General features: G+C 35.7%; 1 protein-coding gene across 1 annotated transcript in view; it reads right to left on the bottom strand.

The window, feature by feature from the left end:
* Nucleotides 1-7,566: 7,566 nt before the first annotated feature.
* Nucleotides 7,567-27,994, bottom strand: part of LOC128647234 (protein FAM166B-like) — a 62,216-nt gene continuing 41,788 nt past the window's right edge. Inside the window, exons 4-5 of the mRNA XM_053700022.1 lie at nt 22,510-22,693; nt 7,567-8,276 (exon numbers count right to left, since the gene is read on the bottom strand). Of these exons, the coding sequence (XP_053555997.1) occupies nt 8,179-8,276; nt 22,510-22,693 (282 nt within the window). The 3' untranslated portion in view covers nt 7,567-8,178. The remainder of the gene's footprint in view (nt 8,277-22,509; nt 22,694-27,994) is intronic.

Genomic DNA, 27,994 nt, shown 5'->3' with positions numbered 1-27,994 from the left:
TACTCCTTACCTGAGAAAGAATCCTCAATCCGGTTGTCAGTCTGTGTGGCTGTCTGTCACAGAATTCCACCGGGTCCACCGGGTCCGACTCCACCCACGTGGCACTGGGGCTCCGCTCCTCCATCCACCACCGCACCGTCCTCCTCCTCCTGTCCCTCTGAGACCCTGAGTCCCTCAGTCCCACAGCATGCAGCACAGCACACATAGTCCTGTCCTCCAGGGCAGGACAGACCGTCATCTCCTCCTGGCTCCTCTACAGGCACTTAGGCAATAGGCAGACACTAGCACGGTCGGGCACGCAGAGCAGCTCAGCAGCTCCCTCCACACTCTACTGAGTCCAGTCTTCCCGCCAGTCTGTCTCACTCTCAGCGCGACGTCACAAACGGCCCACACCTGTCAATCAGCAGCCCAGCAGGCACGCCTCCCTGCAGTGCTGCTGAAATGCTGATTGGCTCAAGTGAACTAGCTCATCATGGAGGCGGTTTTGAGAACCGCCTCCATTGGAGCTTGTATTAGGGCCCGGCGAGTCACCAGTGGGTGGCGCTGCTCTAAGTAAGCAGTCAACACACTTACTAGATCCATTGTTGCGCAATTATGGAGGGCAGCGGACCGGCTCACTGCCTCCTAATTGCGCAACAATGGATGGTGACTTTTGCAGCGCAAGCGCAGTGAATGAGCGCACAGTAACTAAGCACAGTAATCGCCACGGTGGTGGGGGGGTACCCTTGGGGCGAGGGGTGGGCGTGGCCAAAAAAATTTATAAAATAAAAAACACTTTCTTTTTTTTAAAATAAATTTTATTTTAAAACTTTTTTCCCTCATTGGACAGGGTAGGCACTGCCTCCCCTGCCTCCTATTACTGCACGTCACTGATATAGATGATTATATATAGGTATAAATATATACAGATATATATACGAATATCTATTTAAAAATACATAGAACATATTCTGCTATGTGCAGAACATTGGGATATTAAATATTTACAGTAAATACACAGTATAACACTTTATTTATAAATGAATATTGCATAAATATGCTTTTTCATGTTTTCATCTACTTGACTACGAACGGCTCCAATGCACTAATATATATGTCTATAAATGTATACATATGTATTTACATGTTTATATGTGTATATATATCTGTAAATACATATATATATATATATATATATACATATAAATACATATTTCACACATATAAACATAAATATACATACATATACATCTTTAGACATCTATATGTATATATTTCTATAGTAAAGCCCTTTGCTTGCCTTTTTTCTAAGACCTCATATCTTTGAGCCCTTATAACTTTTTTGTGCAATTTTGTTTTTAATAATCTTTATTAGTGTTATTATTGTAAGTTGTAATGTATTTTTGATGTGCTTTGTGACACTTTTTTGTATCGGGCAGCAGTTAACTAGAGCTCTGAGGACAAGATATCCCGACTTGTATTAATCCTGACTACGTTTCCTTTCAACTTTTGACCACCAAAATAGCATCCTACAGAAGTCCCCCAAAGCCCTGATAATCTTAGTTTCAAAATTAAAGATGTAAATATTTTAAAAACATTTATTTTTCGTGTAGATTTGTTTTGCAAATTGGTTTGCTAATGTAAAATATGGCTGCATGAAACTGACTTTAATGCCTCTGTCAAATACACAAAAAAAACACAGTCAAATTCCAGATTAAAACCTGCACCCAGTGGGGAAATACTATATAACTGATAAAGTTAATCATAAGATTACATTTACACTACTTGCTGCTAGGACTAATTCCTTAGAAACTCCTCACTTATCAAGTTTGGAAATTGTATTAAATATGTTGGCTAAGTAGGAATTTCCAAACAGATTTAAAAGTTTATTCTCAATTCATTAAATAAATTCATTACTCTTGACAGCTTTGACATATCTACATACTATGTGCTAGATTACAAATTGAGCGCTATTTTATCGAGCGCCCATTAATTTGCCTGTTTAGAGGCGAACAATAAATAACCAGCCATTACAAGTGGTTGGTTATCGACACCACAAGCTTGCCGTAGCAATTAGTGATCAGAAAATTTACCAGAGATTTGATCTCTGGTTAATTTTTTAAATGTGCCCCAATTGCCCCCACATATTTAAGTGTAGTGTGGTTATTAATAATAAAAAAAAAAACTAGCATTTTCATTTTTTTTTTAAATCACTGCACAAAGCAGTTTTTGGGGGCTAAAGTTGGCGGGTGTGGGGTTTTAAGTAAAAAACGGCACAGAAAATTGGCTTAACATTGCGGTCTATGGGAACTGTGTGTTCTCAATAAATATATATGTTTATGTACATATATATATTTGCTGCGCTACTTACCCCCTTCACTGCGCTAGTTGTCATGCCGTGTCGTAATCTAGCCCTATATGTGTCCCTTTAAAGCTGTATAGTATTTAAGCAACTTTCCTAATTACTTCTATTATCTAATTTGCTTTATTCTCATGGTATTCTTTGCTTAACAGTATACCTAGGTAGGCTTAGGATAAGCAATGTACTACTGGGAGCTAGCTGGTGACAGGTGGCTGCACATATATGCATCTTGTCATTGGCTCATCTGATGTGTTTAACTAGCTTGCAGTAGTACATTGCTGCTCCTTTAATAAATCATATTAGATAAAAGAAGCCATTGGCAAGTTTTTTTAAATGTTATCATAAAATCATAAAAGAAAATAATTGGGTTTCGTGTCCTTTTAAGCAATATTTTAGCAGCAAAATCACATCTTTCATTTACATTTATAAAAAGGATCATGAAAGTCTCAATTAAAACTTCCTTAACTTCTGTTATCAAATGTACTTTTCTCTTGCTCATTAGATGTTAGGCTGGTAGGCAAAGGAGTCTATATATGTCTTGTGCACAACATGGCTACAGTGTCTTTCACAATGTGTAACATTATTGCAGACAAATTTGCCATATAGTGCACAAGACATATCTATATCAATATAAGTTCTCTCATGGAAAGGGGATACCAATTTGATAATAGAAGTAAACTAAAAACATTTGATAAAATTGCATACTACATATGAATAATGATATTATAATTTTGGCTTCAATGCAACCTACTAATTGCCAAAAACGAATTGTAAAGCCATATATGGCTGTTGTTTCTGAACAAAGGGGACCCCAGAGAAGCTTTTACAACCATTTGACTGCAGTAGTTGTGTGCAAATAATTTCAGTGAGAAGTCAATAGTTTGCAAAGTTTTATATATGCTCATATTTGGTGGCTAAATAGTGGCATCAATATACCAAAATGGGCCTAGATCAATACCTTGGGTTGTCTACTTTAAAAACATATATAGTTTTCATTCAGGCATACGTAGCATATCTGAAAACAACCTACTGCAAGCTGAATGACAAGCCAGAGATGTTTGCATGAATATGGGTACAGCTTGTGAGTATGGATGATCATTACACTTCCAGACTCAGAAGCATAAACTAAACTGTAACCATTATGCTTGTGTGTGTAATAGTAATTTCTGTACTTTATATGATGTTATATTATATGTTATTTAATTAACTGATCAATTTTCTTATTTACTTATTTTAGGAGATTACAAGTGGAGCACTAATTAATGCTCCCACTCAAGCGTTAACTGCATTAGAAGTTCAGCTTTTTGCTCTCTTCGGGTTGCCCTCATGCTAAATTAAACTGTTTTCGCTCACGTGTTAACCCGACAAGCACAAAAAGCCGAAGCTAGAATATTGCGTGCAGGTTAACGTATTACTCCATAGAAGTCAATGGAGCAAAAAAAGTGGGGCAAAAACACCCTAGTCACGTGCGCAAACCCAATCGCATATTCTCAATGGTGCTAACCCAACATGAAAATATCAATATTTCCCATTCCAATGTTCTTCACATAGCAAAATATGTTCTATTTATTCATAAATAAATAGGGTATTCCGGTACAATATATATTTATTGGTATAGATATATACATAACCAGATCTCTGAAGATGAGGTAATCTTTCTAGCGTAAATCGTGATTGCGCTCAAGTGATCGCTTTTACTTTCAACTCGTAATAGGAGCAAAAAACCCAACGTGTGCAAATTCCCGCAATAAACCGCTTATGGCTTGCATGTAACTGTTAACGCTCAACTCGGAATCTGCCCCTTAATTTTTTAGCTCCACCAATACTTATGTTTTAAGCAAATTGCTTTAGAAAGAGAAATGGAGAGGGCGCCACATAGCGTAATATTGTTTCACATAGGATGATACAACAAGCAAAATGGTAATGCGCTTACCGGAGACTGTGGTACTGTGCTGTGACCAGTACTGAATCGCCTGCTAGCACTTAAGTCAGTGGCTAGTACACTGTCGGATATGATTCCTCCCGGGGCTTTTCCCTGGGGCCAAAGAATTGTGCTGTAGGCGTTTTTGTATTCAGCAACTATGGTGTGTTGCTCAATTGGGTTTAAACCATAAAATAGAGTGCACAACTTCCAAAGTTTAAAAGAATTTCAAATCAGCTTTATTATAACGCGTTTCTCAACCGCCAAGGGTCGTTTCTTCAGATATCAAAGCGAAGAAACGACCCTTGGCGGTTGAGAAACGCGTTATAATAAAGCTGATTTGAAATTCTTTTAAACTTTGGAAGTTGTACACTCTATTTTATGGTTTAAACCCAATTGAGCAACACACCATAGTTGCTGAATACAAAAACGCCTACAGCACAATTCTTTGGCCCCAGGGAAAAGCCCCAGGAGGAATCATATCCGACAGTGTACTAGCCACTGACTTAAGTGCTAGCAGGCGATTCAGTACTGGTCACAGCACAGTACCACAGTCTCCGGTAAGCGCATTACCATTTTGCTTGTTGTATCATCCTATGTGAAACAATATTACGCTATGTGGCGCCCTCTCCATTTCTCTTTCTAAAACAGTGATATCCCTGCTCTCTGGGAACAAGAGGAGCTGCCTACACAGGAACTTTTGGACGAACAAGACCACCAGACCGATATAGGACTGTCATTATTTCATCTTAGAGTCGACAACCGAGCAAGACATACTCGGCAAGAACGGAGTAACTATCTGTGGGACTTTTTATTGGTTTTTTGGGGTTCCCATCATTATTTGCATTTTGCATGTTATGTATTATTTATAGCAGCGCGCCTTCGTATCTCCTTGTGAGATACTACACCATTCTTCTTTAAGCAAATTGCAACTGCTTTCTTGACAAAATACGGGGTCAAATCCTTTAGAAAAACATATCTAATGATTTTCTACAGAAAAGTCTATGGGGATTTTTAAAGATAAATCATTTGATACGTTTTTCTAAAGAATTCTAATCGATCCATTTGTCAGTTATTTTGGGCCTATTTATAAAAAATCTTTACTGTTACCATCAATTGTCTTGCTTGTTTCAAAGTGATATTTGTTTCTCCTTACAATGGCATTACAAGCGTAAAGTGATATTTATACTATTTACTCTTATAATGGCTTTACATGGGTGATTTGTTACAGGAAAATTACACTTACATTTCATTTCAATAGAGGGGTGAAAATTGCAAATTAAATATGTTTGCTGAAAAGCATCTTCATTTTGTTTAAAAAGAACTAATGCCACTATGCAGAATGATAAAGAGGGGGAAAAGTATCACCAGAGCTTATAGCAAATAAAATAATAAGGTATGTGTTATACATGCACGGGTGAAGGTTTCAGTTCTGACAATTTTTTCATTCAGAATATTCAAAATACTTAGCATTTCGAATATTCGGCACCTGTGCAGTTTTGTATTTGTCTAGTTTTAAATGAAACAAATAATAACCATTTGTGGAATGTTTACATTCATTTTTGTTAAAAGGACACTGAACCCAATTTTTTTTTTCTTGATTCAGATAGAGCATGCAGTTTTAAGCAACTTTCTAATTTACTCCTATTATCAATTTTTCTTTGTTCTCTTGCTATCTTTATTCGAAAAGGCCAAAATGTAAGCTTAGGAGCCAGACCATCTTTGGTCTAGCACCTGGGTAGTGCTTGCTGATTGGTTGCTAAATGTACCCACCAATTAGCAAGCGCTGTCCAGGGTGCTAAATCAAAAATGGGCTGGCTCGTAAACTTACATACCTGCTTTTTCAAATAAAGATACCAAGAGAATGAAGAAAAATTGATAATAGGAGTAAATTAGAAAGTTGCTTAAAATTGCATGCTCTATCTGAATCATAAAAGAAAAAGATTGGGTTCAATGTCCATTTAAACAAATGTATATGTTTTACTGCAACAGGTGCAGGCCCTGGGGTGGGGCCGAGGCTCAGTGAAGAAGAGGAGTGGGTTAGCTCAGTTCTCCAGTGCTTAGGTAAGTATTTTTAACTATTTAAAGGAAGCAAATAATTACTGCAGAGTTTAGCATTATTCCTTTGTTTTCTTTAAATTTCCTGCTACTTTCATTCAGATATTTGTCTCATTGAAACAAGACTGATATTCATGTTTCGTTAAGGAACATGCATTTGTAACGAAATGAGTGCAACTGTCTAATGTCGTTCAACATGTAAAAGCATAGAAACATCCACACAGTAGGGCACTAGTCATTAGACATGTGCACAGTGGAACAATTTGTTTTGTTTCGATTCGGACCGATTCAGATTTTTTCTAATTTCATTTCGGATTAATTCGAATTCGGAAACATTTGAATGTATTTGTTTCGGATTCATTCAGATTCTAATTAATTTGGTTGTATACGGATGTATTTGTTTTGGATTTGATTCGTAAATTCGGAAGTTCGGTATGTGTTATGTTGATTCAGATGGTTCCAAGTTACACAAACGGAATTATTTCACTGTTCTATCTCACTAAATCTCACTAAATGTAACTTTTATACTGAATTGTGATTAGTCCATGGCCATTCGAATGTAACGAATAAATCTGAACTAATTCGGATTTATTCGTTACAAATGCATTCAGATTAGTTTAGTTTCATTGCTAGGGTAATTCGGAAATTTGAATCTCTGAATTTGGCAAACGCACATGTCTGCTAGTCATCCAATCAGACCAAATTCATGCAACTGCACTTGTCATTGATAGATGGACTACTGGTCCAAACTACTTAAATAGCTCACATATTAGTGTGAAACTAAAAAAAAAGAAGTCTGAACCCAAAAAATATAAATTACTGTAACCAAACAAAACATTTAAAATATTTGACATGTAATTAAAAATGTGACCCGCCGTAATAAAACCTTAGTAACCAAACAAAACATTTCAAATATTTGACATCTAATTAAAAATGTGACCTGCCGTAATAAAGCCTAAAAAGCCTGCGCTCCCAGAATTGTGGTGCTCGGTAGAGGAAAGTGTGGAATACTGAAGCACTTTTATTTTCTGATGTCCATAACTCTCCACAAAACTAAAATAATTGTGAAAAAAAAATGTTTTTTAAAATTGAACAGCAGCACAGAAGATGGAAGAAATACCAGCTGGCAGTTTGTTTTTGTAGAACTATTTGTAAACACTTTAATATAAAAGTTCAGCAATAGCTAATCATAAATTATAAACTGTGCCCCTCACAAATAAAAACAAATTATACCACAATACCCTCATTCAGTTTAATTGATTTTTTATTTGTATTTCAAATATCATTGTTCCAAACCATGAAAATTAAATTAAATTGCCATTAAAGTCACAGTTTAAAAACTCCTAAAATGTTTCATAACTGCAATATAACATTTTTGTAATATATATTAATAATTTATTTTGCTGTGTTTTGCTGTAAAACACATCTGAAAATGGTGCTTGTTCTGTTTTCTCCCAGGGAGGTTTGGGTTAGTACTATAATCTATTATTCTGTGAACTAGTGTTTCCTCCGTCACCTTGTATCTCTAGTCATTTATTCTTATACTGGATTTGCACCAAAAATCATGATAGGAAAAAACATTCTTTGTAATACCAGTGGGCATACTTATTGTAAATATTATTGTGTATATATAAATATATATTCATATTGAGTTATTAGTTGGAGATTAGAAATTAATATAAATATCTCAGATATGAAGATAGCTTATAATTTCTTTTTAATGTACTTTTACTATGAGAAAGGAAAAGTTTATACAATGTTCTCTATATTTGTAGTTTTGTGTCAATGTCTGATTAATTAGGTTAAACATATTTCAGATGCTTATCACATGATTGGGTCACTGGAAACCATAGTAGGTTTAAAACAGAGAAGTCCAAACGAAAGGCTGTTCTTGATGTTTTCCTTTAGCATCTATGGTGCTTTTACCCCAGGTTTTCCCAATAACAAACATTTGTCCTGTAAAAAAAGGTAATTTGTTAATCATTAAGTATTTTTGTTGAAGCATAGCAGGCTAAACAAAGTAATCATACTTTCTAACATTCTAAAAAAAACATTTAATTTATGCAAAAACATACATACTCAGAAGATTTTTTTCCCATGGAAGCTTGTTAAAGGGACAATAAACCCAAATTTTTTCTTTTAAGATTCAGATAGAGAATGCAATTTTAAGCAACTTTCTAATTTACTCCTATTATCAATGTTTCTTTGTTCTCTTGCTATCTTTATTTAAGCATTTGAAATCTTTTTAAGCATTTTAGGTTCAGCACCCTGGATAGTGCTTGCTTATTGGTGACTACATTTAGCCACCAATAAGCAAGCGTAACCCAGGTTCTGAAACAAAAATGAGCCGGCTCCTAAGCTTTACATTCCTGTTTTTTAATAAAGATAGCAAGAGAACGAAGACAAATTGATAATAAGTTGCTTAAAATTGCATGGTCTACCTGAATCATTAAAAAGTGGGTTTAGTATCCCTTTAAGTAAGAGCTGTGTAGATTTAAACTGAAACTAGTTTAAAGGACCATTAAATACAGTAGAATGTCATAGCTATCAAGTGCATAATAAAAAGACAATGCAATAGCACTTAGCTAATAATAAAATAAGCAGCAGACAATTAATTATTTTTTCACTTACCGGCCCGCTGTATCACATGACAGCTATCAGCCAATCAAGACTAATATGCATATACACTGTGCACATGCTCAGTATGAGCTGATTCCTTTAGAAGGTGTTCATATAAAAGGATTATGTACAATTTGATAATGGAACTAAATTGGAAAGTCTCTAAAAACTGCTGATCTTTCTGAATCATGAAAATGTAATTTTGACTTTAGTGTCCCAGTATGCACTGCTATTACAGCTGTTGGAGGCTCATTGGTTGACAAGGGAAATCTCATATAGTTTTATTGCTGAAGAAGGCCAAACCTTGATAAATCTGACAAGTGAAAGCTTAGCTCAAAAAAGCCCTAACACTAATACATTTTAAATGGATTCTTTTGGGTGGAACCAGGAAAAAAAGAATACAAAGTCCTTTTAAACAATAACATTTCATTTTTAATCAGGTATAATGATGGAACAGCTATGGTCAAATATTTAAATTAACTATAGGTATAAAATTAGATCTACTTTTTATACTTAATCTTTTGGGGCACTTTCTGCAGCAAGGCCATTTCTGAAGCACAGGTGTGTTAAGTTGACACCACTTAAATAAAGTCTGTGATATCCCAGAAGGGGATACAAAAAGGCGCGCTGTCAGATTTAAAAAGATAGGGGCGGGAAAAAGTGGGAGTAACAAAAAAATGCACCCAAACAAAAGATACAACGAGACTAAAAACAATGTGTTTTCCACAACAATGTAATGGTTATCAAAGATAAAATATCATGTCCCAAAAGTGTTATTAAACAATGTTTTTGTCCATAGAACAAATTACCGCCGGACGTTTTCTGGCGGGGCAGCTCCTCTTGGTCCCAGAGAGCGGGGGTAACACTGTGGTAGGAATAAAAGAAAGAGGGCGCCAATAGTGTAATATTGTTAGTTTCAAAACGGAATTAAACACAAATATTGCGCTTACCAAAAAAGATGCACTGAACTCTGACCAGTGCAATATCGCCTGCTGGCACTTTATTCAGCGGCCAGTATACTGTGTATAGGCATATATTCTCCAGATGACCTTTGTATTTTTATGGATTCGACTCCAGGATATGTGAACCGTAGAAAATATAGAGGGAACTCCACATAGTGTAATATGTCTTTTCAAAGGGATGGAGGAAACATATAGTATGCTTACCAAAGGAAAAGGCACTGTACTGTGACCACTGCAGTCTCGCCTGCTAGCACCTTAAACACTAGCCGTTGTTTAAGGTGCTAGCAGGCGAGACTGCACTGGTCACAGTACAGTGCCTTTTCCTTTGGTAAGCATACTATATGTTTCCTCCATCCCTTTGAAAAGACACATTACACTATGTGGAGTTCCCTCAATATTTTCTAAGGTTCACATATCCTGGAGTCGAATCCATAGAAATACAAAGGTCATCTGGAGAATATATGCCTATACACAGTATACTGGCCGCTGAATAAAGTGCCAGCAGGCGATATTGCACTGGTCAGAGTTCAGTGCATCTTTTTTGGTAAGCGCAATATTTGTGTTTAATTCCGTTTTGAAACTAACAATATTACACTATTGGCGCCCTCTTTCTTTTATTCCTACCACTTAAATAAAGACTAGTCTTGACCCAGTTCCTGGCCCCAAGTGTATCCTACCCAGCCTCTTAGACCACTATAAACCCAAACAACAATAAGCCCCAGAATCTCAAATAACCTTAACCAACATTGATTGCTAACCACAGATAACTCTAACATGATGCCTGCAAGTCTGACTCAAGCCCTTTAAGCAATGCCCCACATTGCAATACCCCAACCAATAAAAGGACCCCATCACCACTGGCCTGCCTTCACCATAGCTGCAATCCCCCCCCCCCCCTTTAACATTAACTTTCCCCATTTCATATCCCTTCTACTTAATCTCCTTTATCAGTTAACTCCCTCTACATGATGGGTGTACTAAATTGCCCATCTGAAATTCTGATTAATGAAGGTGGTTATATACTGTGTGAGGAACAGATGAAGGGGAACCTACTGATGACATAAAAAGATAGACTTAAAGTAAGCCTTCAGGTAGGTTGTAGGTTTTTTTTTTCTTCTATTTTTGTCATTAAAGTAATTGGGGGGTTACATTTTGGAAAAAGATCAGAAAATGAAAAGTATATTTGATGGTTGATCACAATGGGTGGGTTAGATGTAAGTGGGGAGTCACTAAAGAGGGGATTTCCATGAGGAGTTTACAGATAAGGGGCTTTATTAGTAGATAAGGGGCTTGAGTAGTAGATGTATCTGGATCATGTAAAGTGTGGTTAGAGTGAATGGTGGTGATAGTGGTAATTGGAATTATCTGTGGGGATTCCATAGTAGATGGAGAGGTACCAGTTGCAAGGGGCCCCACTGGTTGTTGGAGGTAATTGCAGAGAATGGATCCCTTTTTGTGTCTATGTTAGGTGGAGGAACAAGTCATGTGTAGTATTATCAGTGGTCTAGGAAGCTGGGTCAGCTAGCAGTTAGGATTTATGGTAGTGGTATATTTCTCCCTCTTATAGTACCATATTTGTACTAGTTCTCTAATCAATGAAGTAGATAGACACTTCTAAAAAGAAATTGCAAGCAGATTCTTCCACAGAACTAGTAATTAATATGTACCAATGATGTGAACATAGATCTGAAATAAATCAAATTTCACATCTTTAATCCAACAGTCACAGTCCTCCACTCACTCATATGGAGCTCTTGGGAATACATAAACAAAACAAATGTAAAGCTTAATATAACAGCCATGGGGGCAAAATTTGCCCTCTCATATGTCAACCTGTTTTTGGGTTGGTATGAGGTGTCCCGCATCTATTGAGATGGAAACCCATATGGAAGTCATATTAGACTATATGTCCTATTTATAGATGATCTTTCATTTGTTTGGCAGGTATCAGTATTGGAGGCCAAATTGTTTGTGGAATAGCTTAATGTTAATAATTGTAATCTTAGATTCACTTGGGAACATCAGGCTTCTAATATAAAATATATGGATGTACTGCTGAAAGGTAACTTTAAACAACAAAAGATTGAAGTTGCATTATATAAGAAAGGAATACCAGGAAATATAATCCCTAGATATGATTCCTGTCATCCATGTCATTTAAGAAAATTGTTTCCTCTTGGACAACTAATACGCATTTGTAGAAACTGCCCTTCATCAAAATACTAAGATAAACATTCACTGGAACTGATTTATAGGTTAGTTAAAAGAAGATATTACAAAGAGAATATATTTAGAACTAGAAATAAGGTTAGAACGATCAATAAAAACAAGTTATTGAAAAACAAAAGAAAGAATGAAGATAATGGTAAAAGTAGACTGAAGGATACTAAGATTAAATTTATTACAAGTTACAGTAACCAATATAATAAAGTTGTTAAAATCATAAAAAGTAACATAGTTATTCTAAAAGCTGATCCAAAGTCGGAACAGGTTATCCCCGAAGGCTGCTTATATGTGGCAAGAAGGGCACCCCACATTAGGGGATATATTGGTCACCTATGTGTATGGCTAAAAACAGATAGACCTAAAGAATGTTGGCTAAACAGAAAAGGTATGTTCAAATGTGGCAGGAAGTCCTGCAAAGTTTGTGAATATGTGAAGGTTGAAATACCTTTATGTCCAACCAAAAACACCTATAGTGAAATATTTTGCACATTTTGTTCAGTGTGGGATTGATGCTAATGCTTTTCAGGTACAGGCTATAGACAAGCTAACAAAATAGGAAATAGATTTGCAAAAATGTTATACAGAGAGGCAAATTGTATATTCTTTCTAAGAACAAAAGAGCCTCTTGGAATACATGTTTGGTGGGATATTGATTTATTTCAAGGTTAATTCCTATTACTGTGCGGTTATATGTATCTTGTACCGAATGGATTGAATTTACATACTTTACAAAGTATGTACCGATATGCAAGATTATACGCTAAGCTTAACAAAGTTTAACACCAACAGTTGTCATTACGATATACTGTATATATATATATAACGCAATAAAGGAAGCACTCGCCGGCGAGTGCTTCCTTTATTGCGTTATATTTGAGATATCTTGATATGCACCCCGGGCAGGATACTTCCTTGTAAAGTGTGTGCAGAGCCCTTGGGACATTTTTGTATATATATATATATATATATATATATATATATATATATATATATATATATATATTTTGTTTTAAACTTGTATTAAAATATTCTTTATCAGTTGGGGATAGTATGAACCCCTTAGGTGATGTTGTCCATATTCCATATTGTTGGGCCTTGCTAACATATATATTATTTACTAGTGGTATAGTTCAGAACTAATAAAGTAAGGTATTCTCTGTTTGTGTAAATACATAGTGGAAGATGATTATAATTGTAGGTTAATTGGTAACACAGAGCAGAGTATACGCAATCTGTGACCAGATTGGCTAACAACGGAAGTACCGGCTAGGTTAATTGATAATATAGAGCATTTACAACTTGTGACCTGATTGGTTAACAATTTAAAAACTGCAAAATGCTGATAGGCCGGTTGCTCTGATATGTTATTTCCGGTCAATGGGCAAACAGCACTTCAGAAGGAGTTTAAAAGTAGTTTGTATTCATTCATAAAGAATTAAAGTTTTAATCTACCAAGGCTCCTCAAAATTATATGGGGTTCAGACTTTACTGAGTACCGTTATTCTATGCCTCACTTCTAAAAAAAAACCCCATATGTTATAAGAAACCTGATATCCACTTTTCAGGAGGCAATATTGCTGCCCTATTTCAAAAGTCTGAGGGGGGCAGATCCACTTCTATATATAATAGTTCAGATCATGAAAATTAATCCAACAGTTTTGGCTGTAGCCTTTTATCAACATCCTCATATGACCATATTAATATTTAATTAATGGCATACTTTACATGTTCATTGTTCCTAGTGATTGCTGACAAATATCAGGCAAATTAATTTACGCATTCAATGATTAAATAGTAAAGATAGAGCATGCAATTTTAAGCAATTTTCTAATTTACTCCTATTTTTAATTTTTCTTCGTTCTCTTGGTATCTTTATTTGAAAAAGCAGGCTATTTAGCCACCAATCAGCAAGCACTACCCAGGTTCTGAACCAAAATTAGGCCAGCTCCTAAGCTTACATTCCTATTTCTGCTTTTCAAATAAAAATACCAAGAGCAAAAAAAATTGATAATAAGAGTAAATTAGAAAGTTGTTTAAAATTGCATGCTGTATCCTAATGATGAAAGAAAAAAAATTGGTTTTATATCCCTTTAAACTACTATTGCCCTAGCCTGCAGCTATACTAATCTGATGGCATTATTTCTTTTTAAAATGCTGCTTATCTAGATATCATTCTTCTGTTTCCCATTAAAGGACATAAAACACTTCATTGCAAGGTCACTAATACACTGCACCCAATGAAAGAAACAAAATAAACCAGGAGCTTGATTGATTTAAAAACTGAATATCTTATTCTTTTTTAAATACTTTCTTATGTTCAGTGTGCTGCAAACCACCCATCCTTTTTAGCACTTGGGTCACTATTAACTTACTGGTATTGGACTAATGGAAATGCTGAGTATGCAGCGCCTGCATGAAACTGTGAGTTGTGCTTGTCATGCTGGTTCTGACCCCAGCACATGCACAAAGTGATCCTATTGGCTATCATACAGGTTACCGCCAATGTAAACATGTAGTCCTCTTTGACAATTAAAGGAACACAACTCTGAATGTCTTTGTTGGTATTTACTGCTAAGCCATTTCACAGCCCTTTGTTTGCACCTAATGTCTAAATATTAACGTTAGTGCTTTTTACAGTAAAAAAATATACCTTGTTTTTTTCAGTAGACCAAACATTCATTATTTTCTAAAAATTTCAATCACACTTCTAAGGCTAATAAGATATTAGCATGTATTAATAGAGGCATTGATGCAAGGGAAGAAATCATAATTCTGTCACTATATAAATCCCTGGTAAGACCTATCCTTGAGTATGGAGTGCAGTTTTGGAAACTGATCTCAAAAAAGACATTTCAGAATTAGAAAAAGTTCATAGAAGGACCACAAAATTATTAAGGGGAATGGAGAATTTAAGCTGTGAGGAGAGGCTAGCCAAACTGGGTCTGTTTTCTCTAGGAAAAAAAGGCGCTTGAGAGGTGACATGATTACTTTATATAAATATATTCAAGGCCCATGTACAGAGATGGAAGAAGCTCTGTTTATTCCAAGAAGATTGTTTGTGACAAGAGATCACAATTTAATGCTAGAGGAAAGGAGATTTAATCTTCTGCAATGTAAACGTTTTCACTGTAAGAGCAATACAATTGCAGAATTCATTACCTAAGGAGGTAATACATGCCAATAACTTAGATACATTTCACCTTTCCAAATTGCCAAAGTTTTTGATGGTTTGCTTGTATTTACCTTGCACCATCTTGCAAATTATGTAGAAAATTAGTATGGATACATGTAGCTATATATTTTCACAATGTATTTATGCACCTAGCTCACTTATTGCTAGATTACAAGTGGAGCAGTTATGTTAACACATTTACGATATTACAATATTACGTATTAAACGTAAATGCGATCACTCAAACACAATCACATTTTACTCTCAAACTTTTTCGCCATACCCCATTGCAAACAAAAACCTACACTATTAACCCTTAATCCGCAACAACCCCTTACTCTATAAACCCATAAATCCCCACAAAAAATGATGGCAATAAACCCCCTACTCTAATAACCCCCTAACAACTAATCAAGACCCCTAACCTAAGACCCCCTAAGTTACAAAAAATAAAAAAACTCTACTAGTAATAAAACAAGCACCAAAAAAAACACACTACCAGTTTAATAAAAATTACACAAAATTAAAAAGCCCTGTCCTAAAACTAAAGTACCTTAGAAAAAGTAACCCCACAAACTATCCTAAACAAAGGATTATGATCTAACCTACAACGAGGCCCATCATAATCTTTTAAAAAAAAGTTTATCTAATCATTTTCCTACCAATTTTACTATTAACGTCCATGGTGATGTTTGTAGCTAAATCATTTGATAATCATTTCTAAAGGATTGTGATCAACCCAATATGTGAAACCACATATAGTAATGTAAAAGATGTATATAGATTTGTATTAGAAAATACAACAAGTAGCACTGCAGGTGCTAGATTATAGTACAAAATATATATATATAAATTGAGAAATATGAATACAATATACTGTATACTAAAATAACAAATTAATGTTTCATATAATAATCTACCACTTTAACAGAGCTCCGTATATAAAGTCCGTCAGTATGGCAATAGCATGGGTGGCCAAATATTGGTGTGTATCCAATACTCACTCCAATGCGATCAAATGGAAGGAGATCTAAAACAGTCCTGCAGCTCCTCTTGTAAAGGGTTAATCCAAGATGTCCACAACAAGAAAATCTGTACAAAAAGGAGGAGAGAAGCGTGGACAAGATTCAAATGCAGAGTACCAATTTAATTGTTGACACACACATATATAACAAACTCACAAGATGAATAGTAAAAATTAGCACTTCGACTGCAAATGCCGTCTTAAACTCCACAACGAGAAGATGAGTTGGTACAAAGCGTCCACTGTCCGTTTAATCCTCCATCCGTAAATACCAGCAAGATCATCTTGTGAGTTTGTTATATATGTGTGTGTCAACAATTAAATTGGTACTCTGCATTTGAATCTTGTCCGCGCTTCTCTCCTCCTTTTCGTACAGATTTCTTTCATGTAATTAGCAAGAGTCCATGAGCTAGTGACGTATGGGATATACATTCCTACCAGGAGGGGCAAAGTTTCCCAAACCTTAAAATGCCTATAAATACACCCCTCACCACACCCACAATTCAGTTTTACAAACTTTGCCTCCCGTGGAGGTGGTGAAGTAAGTTTGTGCTAGATTCTACGTTGATATGCGCTCCGCAGCAGGCTGGAGCCCGGTTTTCCTCTCAGTGTGCAGTGAATGTCAGAGGGATGTGAAGAGTGTATTGCCTATTTGAATTCAATGATCTCCTTCTACGGGGTCTATTTCATAGGTTCTCTGTTATCGGTCGTAGAGATTCATCTCTTACCTCCCTTTTCAGATCGACGATATACTCTTATATATACCATTACCTCTACTGATTCTCGTTTCAGTACTGGTTTGGCTTTCTACTATATGTAGATGAGTGTCCTGGGGTAAGTAAGTCTTATTTTCTGTGACACTCTAAGCTATGGTTGGGCACTTTTATATAAAGTTCTAAATATATGTGTTTAAACATGTATTTGCCTTGATTCAGGATGTTCAATATTCCTTATTTCAGACAGTCAGTTTCATTATTTGGGATAATGCATTTGAATATTAAATTTTTCTTACCTTTAAAATTTGACTTTTTTTCCTGTGGGCTGTTAGGCTCGCGGGGGCTGAAAATGCTTCATTTTATTGCGTCATTCTTGGCGCGGATTTTTTTGGCGCAAAAAATGTCTTAGTCATTTCCGGAGTCATACTTGTCACCGGAAGTTGTTTGTATGTGCGTCATTTTTTTGACGTTTTTTTGCACCAAAGATGTCGGCGTTACCGGATGTGGCGTCATTTTTGGCACCAAAGCATTTAGGCGCCAAATAGTGTGGGCGTCTTTTTTGGCGCTAAAAAATATGGGCGTCACTATTGTCTCCACATTATTTAAGTCTCATTGTTTATTTGCTTCTGGTTGCTAGAAGCTTGTTCATTGGCATTTTTTCCCATTCCTGAAACTGTCATTTAAGGAATTTTGATAGATTTTGCTTTATATGTTGTTTTTTCTATTACATATTGCAAGATGTCTCAGATTGACCCTGGATCAAAAGCTACTTCTGGAAAAACGCTTGACTGAGTTCAGTCCTACCAAAGCTAAGTTCATTTATTTTAAATGTTATGAATGTTTATCTTTAGCTATGGTTTGTAATAAGTTATTATGATAAACTTTTACATGCAGAATCCATTAGTATTTATGTTTTATGTATTGCCATTCTTTTTACATCTTATGTACAAGAAATATTTAGAAGATTTATAAGAAATATTTTTCTGATTCTATTTTAAAGGCTTTGTCTGACATCGTGCCTTCTAATAAAAATTTTTAGGTCTTTTTCACTTCTTTTTTAATTATTGAAGTTTCAAATGACCAACAACATACTTATTTATCCTTCTCTGATGATGTTTTTTTCTCATTCAGAATTTTCTTCATCAGATATTGAAACTAACAAATCTACTTTTTTATTATTTTTTTATTAAAGTACATTTGTTCTTTGTTGAAAAGGTGTTGTTTATTTTGGATATTAAGGTAACTAGTTCTTTTTCAAGACTAGCTAACATTATTTCTGCTTATTTATTCTTCTGTGTTTTCAGAGGTTTTCTTTCCAATTCCTCATACTAGGGAATGGAATAGGCTGAGATTTTTCTTTGCCAGCAGTTAAATTCAATTTGGAGGGTTCTCCAATTTATTGGGGCTATCTCTATTCCTACTAATTATGCTATTGTTTCTATAGCAAAATAGTATTTATTTTCCTTTAGATGGTTGTATCTTATTTATGGAAAATTATTTAGTTTCAGGTACTTTTCTTGGTCCTGTGATTTATTTGGATGTTGCAATTGCTTCATTTTGTTCTGTTTACTTTAAGATCAAGTATCAGATTATGATTTATTTTAGCATTGTTAAGGGACAATATTTACTAGACTAGGTGCTGTTGCATTTGTCTTGTTGTTTTGCATTTTTTGATTATGCAAGTCCACTGTATTGACTGGTCCTTTAACTGGACTATCATGCTAATAATTTCATTTGTGTCTTCATTTTATTGAATATTTTCGCAAATGAGGGTTAATCTATGTCTTTAGCTATTTTTAGCTAGAAGAATTTTGTGATTTTTAAAAATCCATATTTCTTTTGTTCTAAGATAATCAATTATTTGTTTTATAATTGGATTCAATTCTTAAACTGTTACTCTGGGCTTCAAGATTGAGTTCTAAGACTAAAACTTTAAGCTTATACTAGTTTGGTTGTTCTTATTAAGGAACAAATTCCTGAATTCTTTCCCAAGTAACATGTTTTTAAATTGGAAATTTTTCAGTTCGAAATCAGCTCCCTAAAATTGCGATGTACGTGCCGTATTCCAGCTTGGCTGGCAAGGGGCAGGTTAAGACTTCTTTGAAATTTATTTCTATTCGGTCCAAATTTCTTTGATTTTATTCCAGTAAGGCTAACACTTTCTTTAAGTGTGTTTCGGTCCTATATATTTTGGGTACTGTTGAAGCATGGCTGGGCACCCATGGGGTTCAAGCGCTGCTCAGACCTGGAATCTTCTGGGGTATTTATTCCAGTTCCATTTTTAGGAACTGGGTTTTGGAGTTTTATTCAAACTATTCTGCCTTTTTTTGGTCAGTGATAGCATTATTTGTTTTCATTAGATACAATAAATGCATATTTTCATTTTTCTGTTTTCATTCAGATTATTTTCTGAGGATGCGGAATCTCATATGATTCACTTTGCTCTTCAGGACATAGTTAGAGGATCTTTTTTTCAAAAGTTCTTGATTCCTCACACAAGGGTCACCTTTTTTAGGTTTCCAGATAGTTTGTGTCACTGTCTTTGTCTCTATCAGACAAGGGACAATTTTATTGTGTTCCGTTTGTCGGTACCTTTAGTCTCTATTATTTCCTTCAGTTGCTATACATGCATAGAAGTTTTAGGTCTTATGGCCACAGCATTGGATTTAATTCCCTTTGCTCATTTTCAATAGAAAGAACCTTTCCAGTCTTTTATGCTGAATTATGGTGCAGGGTTTCTAGGATTTCGCATTTTAAATCTTCGAATCCTAATATTTATCTCTCTTGATTTGGTGGTTAAGATCACCATCATTTAGTTCTACAGGTCTCTTCGTTTCTTTCAACCTGGACCATGATCTCTACAGATGTGAGTCTTTTTGGTTGGGCGGCTGTCTGTGGATCTCTGTCAGCACAAGGGGTTTGGAAATCTCAGGAGGCGAGATTACCATTTGATATTTTAGAACTCCGTGTTTTCTCAGAGTTTTTCAGTTAGTTTCTTTTTGAAGAAGAGACGTTTAATGCTTTTCAGACAATATCACTACTATGGTGTATGTCAATCATCAGAGTAGGACTATCAGTCCTTAGGCTGTGACAGAAGTGTCTCGGATATTAGCTTGGGCTAAATCCAGCTCCTATCTAAATTCTGTGGTTTTTTTCCCAGGTATAGATATTTGGGAAGCGGATTATCTCTGTTAATCAAGCTTTTCTTCCGGGAGAATGGTCTCTCTTACCCAGATATGTTTTTCATCTCATCTGAATAAAGAACTTCCCAGGGGCCTATTAAGGTCCAGGAATCTTCAGGCGGAAGTAGTGTATGCATTGACATTTCTTTGGAATTATCTTTTTGCCTATTTCTTTCCGCCTCTAGTTCTTCTTCCAAAATTCTTATGGAGTATTTGTTTGTTATGCTGGTAGCTCCAGCATGGCCTCTCAGGTTTTGGTATACGAATCTCATTCGGATGGCCAGTTGCCAACGTTGGACACCTCCGTTTAAACCAGACCTTTTCTTTCTCAAGGCCATTTTTTCCATCAGGTTCTCAAATCATTACATTTGAAGGGATGGAGATTGAACGCTTGGTTTTTAGTCATAGAGGTTTTTCTGTCTCATTGATTAATACTATGTTTCAGGCTCATAAATCTGTCTCTAGAAAGATTTATATTGAGTCTGGAAGACCTACTTTTCTTGGCATTCTTTTAAAATTCATAGAATTTTATTATTTTTTCAGGTTGGTTTGGATAAGGTTTTGTCTTCAATTCTTTGTTAGGACAAATCTCTACTCTTTCTGTTCTTTTTTCACAGAAAGATTGCTAATCATCCTGATATTCAATGTGTTGTACAGGCTTTGGTCCATATCAAGCCTGTCATTAATTCAATCTCTCCTCTTTGGAGTCTCAATTTGGTGCTGAGGGCTTTACAGGCTCCTCCGTTTGAAACTATGCATTTTCTGAATGTTAAATTACTTTCTTGGAAAAGTATTGTTCCTTTTGGATATTTCTTCTACTAGAAGAGTTTTTGAGTTATCTGCTCTTTTTTGTGAATATCCTTTTCTGATTTTTCATCAGGATAAGGCAGTGTTACTTCCTGATATTCATCATTTTTGTTCAGGTTTTGATTCGTATCAAACCTGTCATTAAGCCAATTTCTCCTCCTTGGAGTCTTAATTGGGTTCTGAAGGTTTTTCAGGCTCTTCTATTTTGAGCATATGCTTGCTCTGGACATTCATTACTTTCATGGAAAGTATTGTTCTTTTTGGACATCTCTTCAGCTAGAACAGTTTTTGAATTATCTGTTCTTTCTTGTGAATCTCCTTGTTCTGATTTTTCATCAGGATAAGGTGTTTTTTTGCTGTCCTCATTTCAATTTTCACCTAAGTTGTGCATTCTAACAACATTAGTGGAGGAATTATTGTCTTTTCCTTGTGTCCTAATCCTATGAATTCTTTGGTAAGATTCTTACATTCTTTAGGATGTGGTAAGAGTTTTGAAATATTATGTTGAAGCTACTCAGATTTCAGTCAGACTTCTAGTCTATTTGTTATCTTTTCTGGTTTTAGGAAGGTCAGAAGGCTTCTGCCATTTCTTTGGCATCTTGGTTAAGCTTTTGATTCATCATGCTTATTTGGAGTCGGATTATTCCCTGTCTCAGAGGATTACGGCTCATTCTACTAGGTCAGTTTCTACTTCCTGGGCTTTTTAATAATGAAGCTTCTGTTGATCAAATTTGCAAAGCAATGACTTGGTCTTCTTTGCATACTTTTACTAAATTCTACCATTTTGATGTTTTCTCTTCTTTAGAAGCAGTTTTTGGTAGAATAGTACTTCAGGCAGCTGTTTCAGTTTGATTCTTCTGCTTATAATTTCAGTTTTTTTCATTATTAAAATTGAAACTTTTGATTTGGGTAGTGGATTATTTTTTCAGCGGAATTGGCTGTCTTTATTTTATCCCTCCCTCTCTAGTGACTCTTGCGTGGAAGTTCCACATTTTGGGAATTTATATCCCATACGTCACTAGCTCATGGACTCTTGCTAATTACATGAAAGAAAACATAATTTATGTAAGAACTTACCTGATAAATTCATTTCTTTCATATTAGCAAGAGTCCATGAGGCCCACCCTTTTTTGTGGTGGTTATGATTTTTTTGTATAAAGCACAATTATTCCAATTCCTTATTTTTTTGATGCTTTCACTCTTTTATTATCACCCCACTTCTTGGCTATTCGTTAAACTGATTTGTGGGTGTGGTGAGGGGTGTATTTATAGGCATTTTAAGGTTTGGGAAACTTTGCCCCTCCTGGTAGGAATGTATATCCCATACGTCACTAGCTCATGGACTCTTGCTAATATGAAAGAAATGAATTTATCAGGTAAGTTCTTACATAAATTATGTTTTTACATATAGTAATGTAACAAGCTTGTAAAATAAGCGTTCAACCCACAGTCTGCACAGCTGGCCTAGTAGAATTACATACCTGGTGTATATCCTGTGTAGTTTGGCAGAAGACCACTTTCAGTTCTGTAAATTATTTTGCCTTGTCTTTTCAGTTCATTCTCATTTATTTTGTTTATACTCCTAGATGACTCACTTGCTTTCAATTCTTTCTTCTGAATTATCCCTCTTATTTTATCCCCATAAGAAGAGGAGGATGAAGCTATCTGTGTAGGATAAGGGTAAATAATATGAATAAGAGTGCACTACTAATAATATAAATATACTGGGTTAATAACTTATATCACATTACAGTAATAAATACTAGAAACAACTTTGGACTAGAATATCAATTTAGCCAGAAATATTTTTTTGTGACACGATTGGTACTTACTGGTAATTCGGGCAAAAAAATTGTGACTTGTGCAAGAAAAAAAAGAGCAAAAGTAGTTTCAGCATCACAATCTCTTTACAGTTTCTCATGAAACTGGGGTTATGCCCTTACAAACCCCTTCTTCATAGCTGCTTTACACAGTCTCAAAGCAAATAGGTGGATAAAGCATATATATGTTTGCTGCATAAAAAAAAACCCTGAGCTCTTCTTAACTTAATTAACCCTGACCACACTTGCCACATGCTCATAATCCTTCCCTGGCCTCAATTAAATCACTGGTCCACTATCAGATCCCCTTCCCCCCACAGTACCCCACAGCAGTGCATTACACATTCTATTAGAAGAATTTTTGAAATACACTTGCATTTTCAATATTATCACTACTTTAAAACTGTGCATGCTTCCTGCAGATCAAACAAGTAGGTCATGCGCATGCACATTGCTGAGAACATGAACAATCATGGGGAGAACAAGCAAACATCTAAGACCATCTGCTTCATGGGATGCATGCACAGTAAATTTTATCATTAAAACTGAGATAGCTTTTACTAGAAGTATTTTGCTGTGTGTTTTACTAGACTGCCTCTTCAATTGAGTATCAGCATATGGATAAATAATATACTACATCTTTTACGTAACATGGATAAACATAAATGTAGTGGTATTTGACAGGGGGGGGGGGGGTTTGCCCTCATGTGCTTGCTAACTGTGATCATACTTCGGTTTCTCACAACTTCACGTAAATATTGCTGCCTTCACACTTTTCTTCTTTTTTTCATATTTACAAGAGTATATGATAGTACAATCAAAACACCAGACAACAATTTATAAAGCAAGATTCAAAGCCAATAGATTATCTGGAGTGCAGTAATAATTACTCCTGGAAGTCCACCCCCCCCCCCCATTAGTTATTTCTGGAGGTGGCACTCCATAAATGTAAGACCTTCTGTGTGTATATATATATATATATATATATATATATATGGGTTTTTTGGAGGGTTTTATCTTACAAACACATGGGTAGTGTCAAGGTGCTAATGACTTCATTATCGCAGAAAGTTGCAGGAACAAGGTCACGCTTCCAGGACCAGGATCACACAAGCTAACGAAGACGGCAGCCAGCAGACGACTTGCTAGAGGTATAACTTGGGACATTGCAGACATCCAGGGACCCTTGAAGACCCGTGGACATACAGGAGGATTGCAAGGGATGAGAGTACACTAACACAAGTGCCTTATCAATACCTCATACCTTGAGGTTGAACCAGGTGAGCACGGATCTTTCCCATTGTTAACTATATGCTTATTATCTGAACGTATTACACGAAGTGTGCCTCTTGGCGCTTGTCTTGTCCTATACTTTTTCAGATTTTCAAGAGGAACCTCGCCCTGCGGGGGATCATCCTTTTTCTCACAGACGAGCAGCCTAATCTTTCACAGCACACAGGAACTAGCATTGTGGATTCTAATGAACATTATATATCCATAGACTTACCACACTTGAATGAATGAGACTGTTTGCTGCATAACCTGCAAGTGTCTTGTGTATACATATATATTCCAGGTAGTGGATGGGAATATATATTAAGACTAACAGCAAACTCATACACTTCTAGCGCTGATTATTCTCTTTTTTAATAATATATATATATATATATATACAGTATATATATATATATGTCTCCTAAAATATGCTGTTAATTTAAATTCACTAAATACATTTATTGCAAATATTTTCTTTCATACTTATTTCAGAATGTTTCTAACCAACAAAAACAAACAAACAAACATTGGTTTGGATGCATTTGAAAATGTCAGGTCAGATAGCAACATTAAGTCCTTGCAAAAGCAGTAACCATGGAATTACTCCAACAATTTAAATAGCAGAACCCTGCACTGCTAAAACCTCTTTATACCAAATCAAATACAAATCAAGCTGAAACGTTTCATTTATTATTACTTCCAGTTTCTTACGTACAATTTGTTTTTACACTTTAGAAGTATTTCTCGCATTTCAAGGCAACTTTGCAAGCACAAGATTTCTAAGTCAAGTAAATGGATTTGCAGAGGTAAGCAGATTTTGTATACACTAAAAGCTGCAAATTAGTTCCAGACATTGCCAACTCTGACCATGTTCAGCATTCTTCTCAATACAAGCCCCATTGTACATAGCAGGCACTCAAAACTTGGAAATTGTATTCAAACATACGTATATACACAAAATACTGAGTATTAAAGTTTCCAGTTTACTTCTTTTATAAAATGTGTTTTGTTCCTATGGAATACTTTGTTGAAGATATACCTAGGTAGGCATCTGGAGAACTACATGGCTTGAAATTAGTGCTGCCCTCTAGTGCTCTTCAAAAGATTGGCATTCTTGCAAAACTGCTGCCATATAGTGCTCCAGACACATGCGTGCTCCTGAAATTTAAAAAAACTAGAAAATACTAAGCGCTCCCTGTGGAGCTAATACTAAGATATAAAATCTGTAGGGTACCTATAGCAAACAAGCACAATCAGTCTGCGGCCTTGATAGATAATCACACTAAATGTTACCATAAATAAGCAGGATAGTCCTGTAGAGTGAGTTTAGTACCGTCTCATATGGTATGTTGGATGTCTCTTCGTGATGGCAGTTGTGGCTTGGACCAGCGGGTCAAATGTTATTCCTTCCACCTTTGAAGTATGGTAGGTAAGTGAAGTAGATAAGACCTTTGTGCAAGAATATTTTTGTGCCGTCTCTGGAGTAGGGAGTATGTCCTGGAAGCAGCTGATGGTTGCAGGTAACTTCCATTAGATGTATCCTCAGATGTGCAGAGCTGTATGTGAGAGAAAAACACAGCGCATCCCGATCTAAGAGTAAAATGTTTTAATGACCCAACGAAAAAGCGCAAATGCAATAAAACTTACAAGATGTAAGGTATAAAAATGCCAATAGATAAAGAATCTCCGCTAATCTTTTAGTCTAAAGGAGCACCAGGAGTGATGGAGCTTGGAGGTAGCCGTGTCCGTGGTGTGTACTTAACCAGGAGGCTGTCAGGGCTTTCTGGTGTGTCAGCAGACATCAAGGATGATGGAGCGTGATGACCTCAACGCGTTTCGTCTGATACCGTTCAGACTTTGTTAAGAGGAGTATAAGCAATGTCAAGGGAGGTGATATTAAGTAGTTTTAAGAGGCGTCTGATTGGACAAACCCCATTGTCAGTTAGCATGTATGTATAATATTACAAAGGCAAGGTTTAAAACATCTGTGAAATTTAAAGCATCAGTAATTCCTATATTATCACATAGGTTCATAAAAATTTCTTATTTATATAACACAGAACATTCTTAAATTCCATATAGAAGTTAAAATTTATGTTATAAAAAACGAAGTTCATATAAAAGATGTAAAATTCATGTGGTGAATGTGGCTGATAAAACTACATAATATTAAAGCTATAATCTTATATTTACTATGGACAATACACCAGAATACACATATTAACCTGAATGTGCATAAAACACATTGTGGATAAAAGAACATATATAACTACGATTACATAAAAGCTTGTAAGTCTAGGTCAATGTTTAGACCTTTGGGGGTTAGGGACTCTAGTTCATGAATCCAAAAGTTTTCCCTTTGGCATAAGGTCCTCAGCCTATTTGTGTATTTATTTGGAGGGATACCTTCAATGATTTTCACTTTGAGACTATCTGGATTCGACCTGTGTTTCATTTTGTAATGTAGGGATACATCTAGTTCCTTTTTTATGTTTTTTTTGTGTTCACTAAATCTTTTACGCATAGTTCTCTTAGTGCGTCCTATATAGATCATGTTGCACTCACAGATTAGTAGGTAAACTACATAGGTAGGGCTGCATGTAAATCTATTTTTGATTGTGTATTCTTTAACATCACTTGAATCTTTATCTTTGTCTTTATGGCAAATTTGAGAACACATTCCACAGCGTAGAACACCACATCTCCATGTGCCTTTGGATGTGCCCTACCATTGAATGGAGTTATTAGAAGTAGTAGGATGTTTGACATCTGGTCTGAGTTTTGAAGGGGCCAGGGTATTTTTGAGATCTCTGTTCTTTCTATAAGTAACAATCAGTTTCTCAGGTATTGAACTCCCCAGTACAGGGTCTGCTTTTAATATGGGTGCAAACAAAGAAAGGAGATTCGCCTAGGTAAAAGTAAAACTTCAAAAATGTATTGGAACATAATTAAAATAAGATTCATCAGCTTAGGAGGATGCTGCCGAGCAGCAATTACAAGCATGTGGTGTGGCAATCAACTCAACTGTGAACATTAGTATCTACTAGCACCAGACACCTGAATAGGACACTTGTTATCTTGGATAATATTAGGAGTTATCAGTTCTCTCTGCTAATATGCCCCAATGGGAGTTATGTATCCTTTCGATAGATTTACTTCCCTGACTATATGAAGTAATAAATCTGATGTTCTCATCCGTTTTATTCTTTTTGGGGGACAGGGGTTTTAACATTAGCCTTAAATAATGTCAAATCTAAAAAGTCTATGTGTTCTTTATGGATGTTATGTGTGAATTTAACATTCATATTGTTATTATTGATGTGTTGAATAAAATTAGTGATCTTGGACTCATCTCCTTTCCAGATGATGATTACATCATCTATGTAATGGAAGTACTGTATGAGATTATCCCTAAATGGGTTATTGTACCAAATGTTATTACCTTCAAAGGAGCCCATATAAATGTTTGCGTAAGATGGCGCAAAGGTAGTACCTATTGCGGTCCCCTGGGTCTGTAGAAAAAATGATTTCTCAAATTCAAAATAGTTGTGGTTTAGTATGAATTGTATACTTGACATGAGAAATTCAAGTTGTTCTGGGGCCATGTCCCTAGTTTGAAGGCTTAATTGCAGAGATGCCCAAATGATGTGGCATGCAGGTGTAGACGGCCGCCACATCACAAGTGAGCCATGTGTAGTCCCCACTCAATTCTGTACCCTCAAAGATGTTAATAACATGGGTGGTGTCCCTAATATAAAAGGGGATATTCTTAACAATCGGCTGAAGGAAGAAATCTATGAAGGTGAATAGGTTGCTAGTGAGGGAACTAATGCCTGATATAATGGGCCTTCCACTGGGGTTGATAAGGGAC

The sequence above is a fragment of the Bombina bombina genome, chromosome 2, assembly GCF_027579735.1.
Source record: "Bombina bombina isolate aBomBom1 chromosome 2, aBomBom1.pri, whole genome shotgun sequence".
Lineage (NCBI taxonomy): Eukaryota > Metazoa > Chordata > Amphibia > Anura > Bombinatoridae > Bombina > Bombina bombina.
This window is presented reverse-complemented; position numbering and strand designations above follow the sequence as displayed.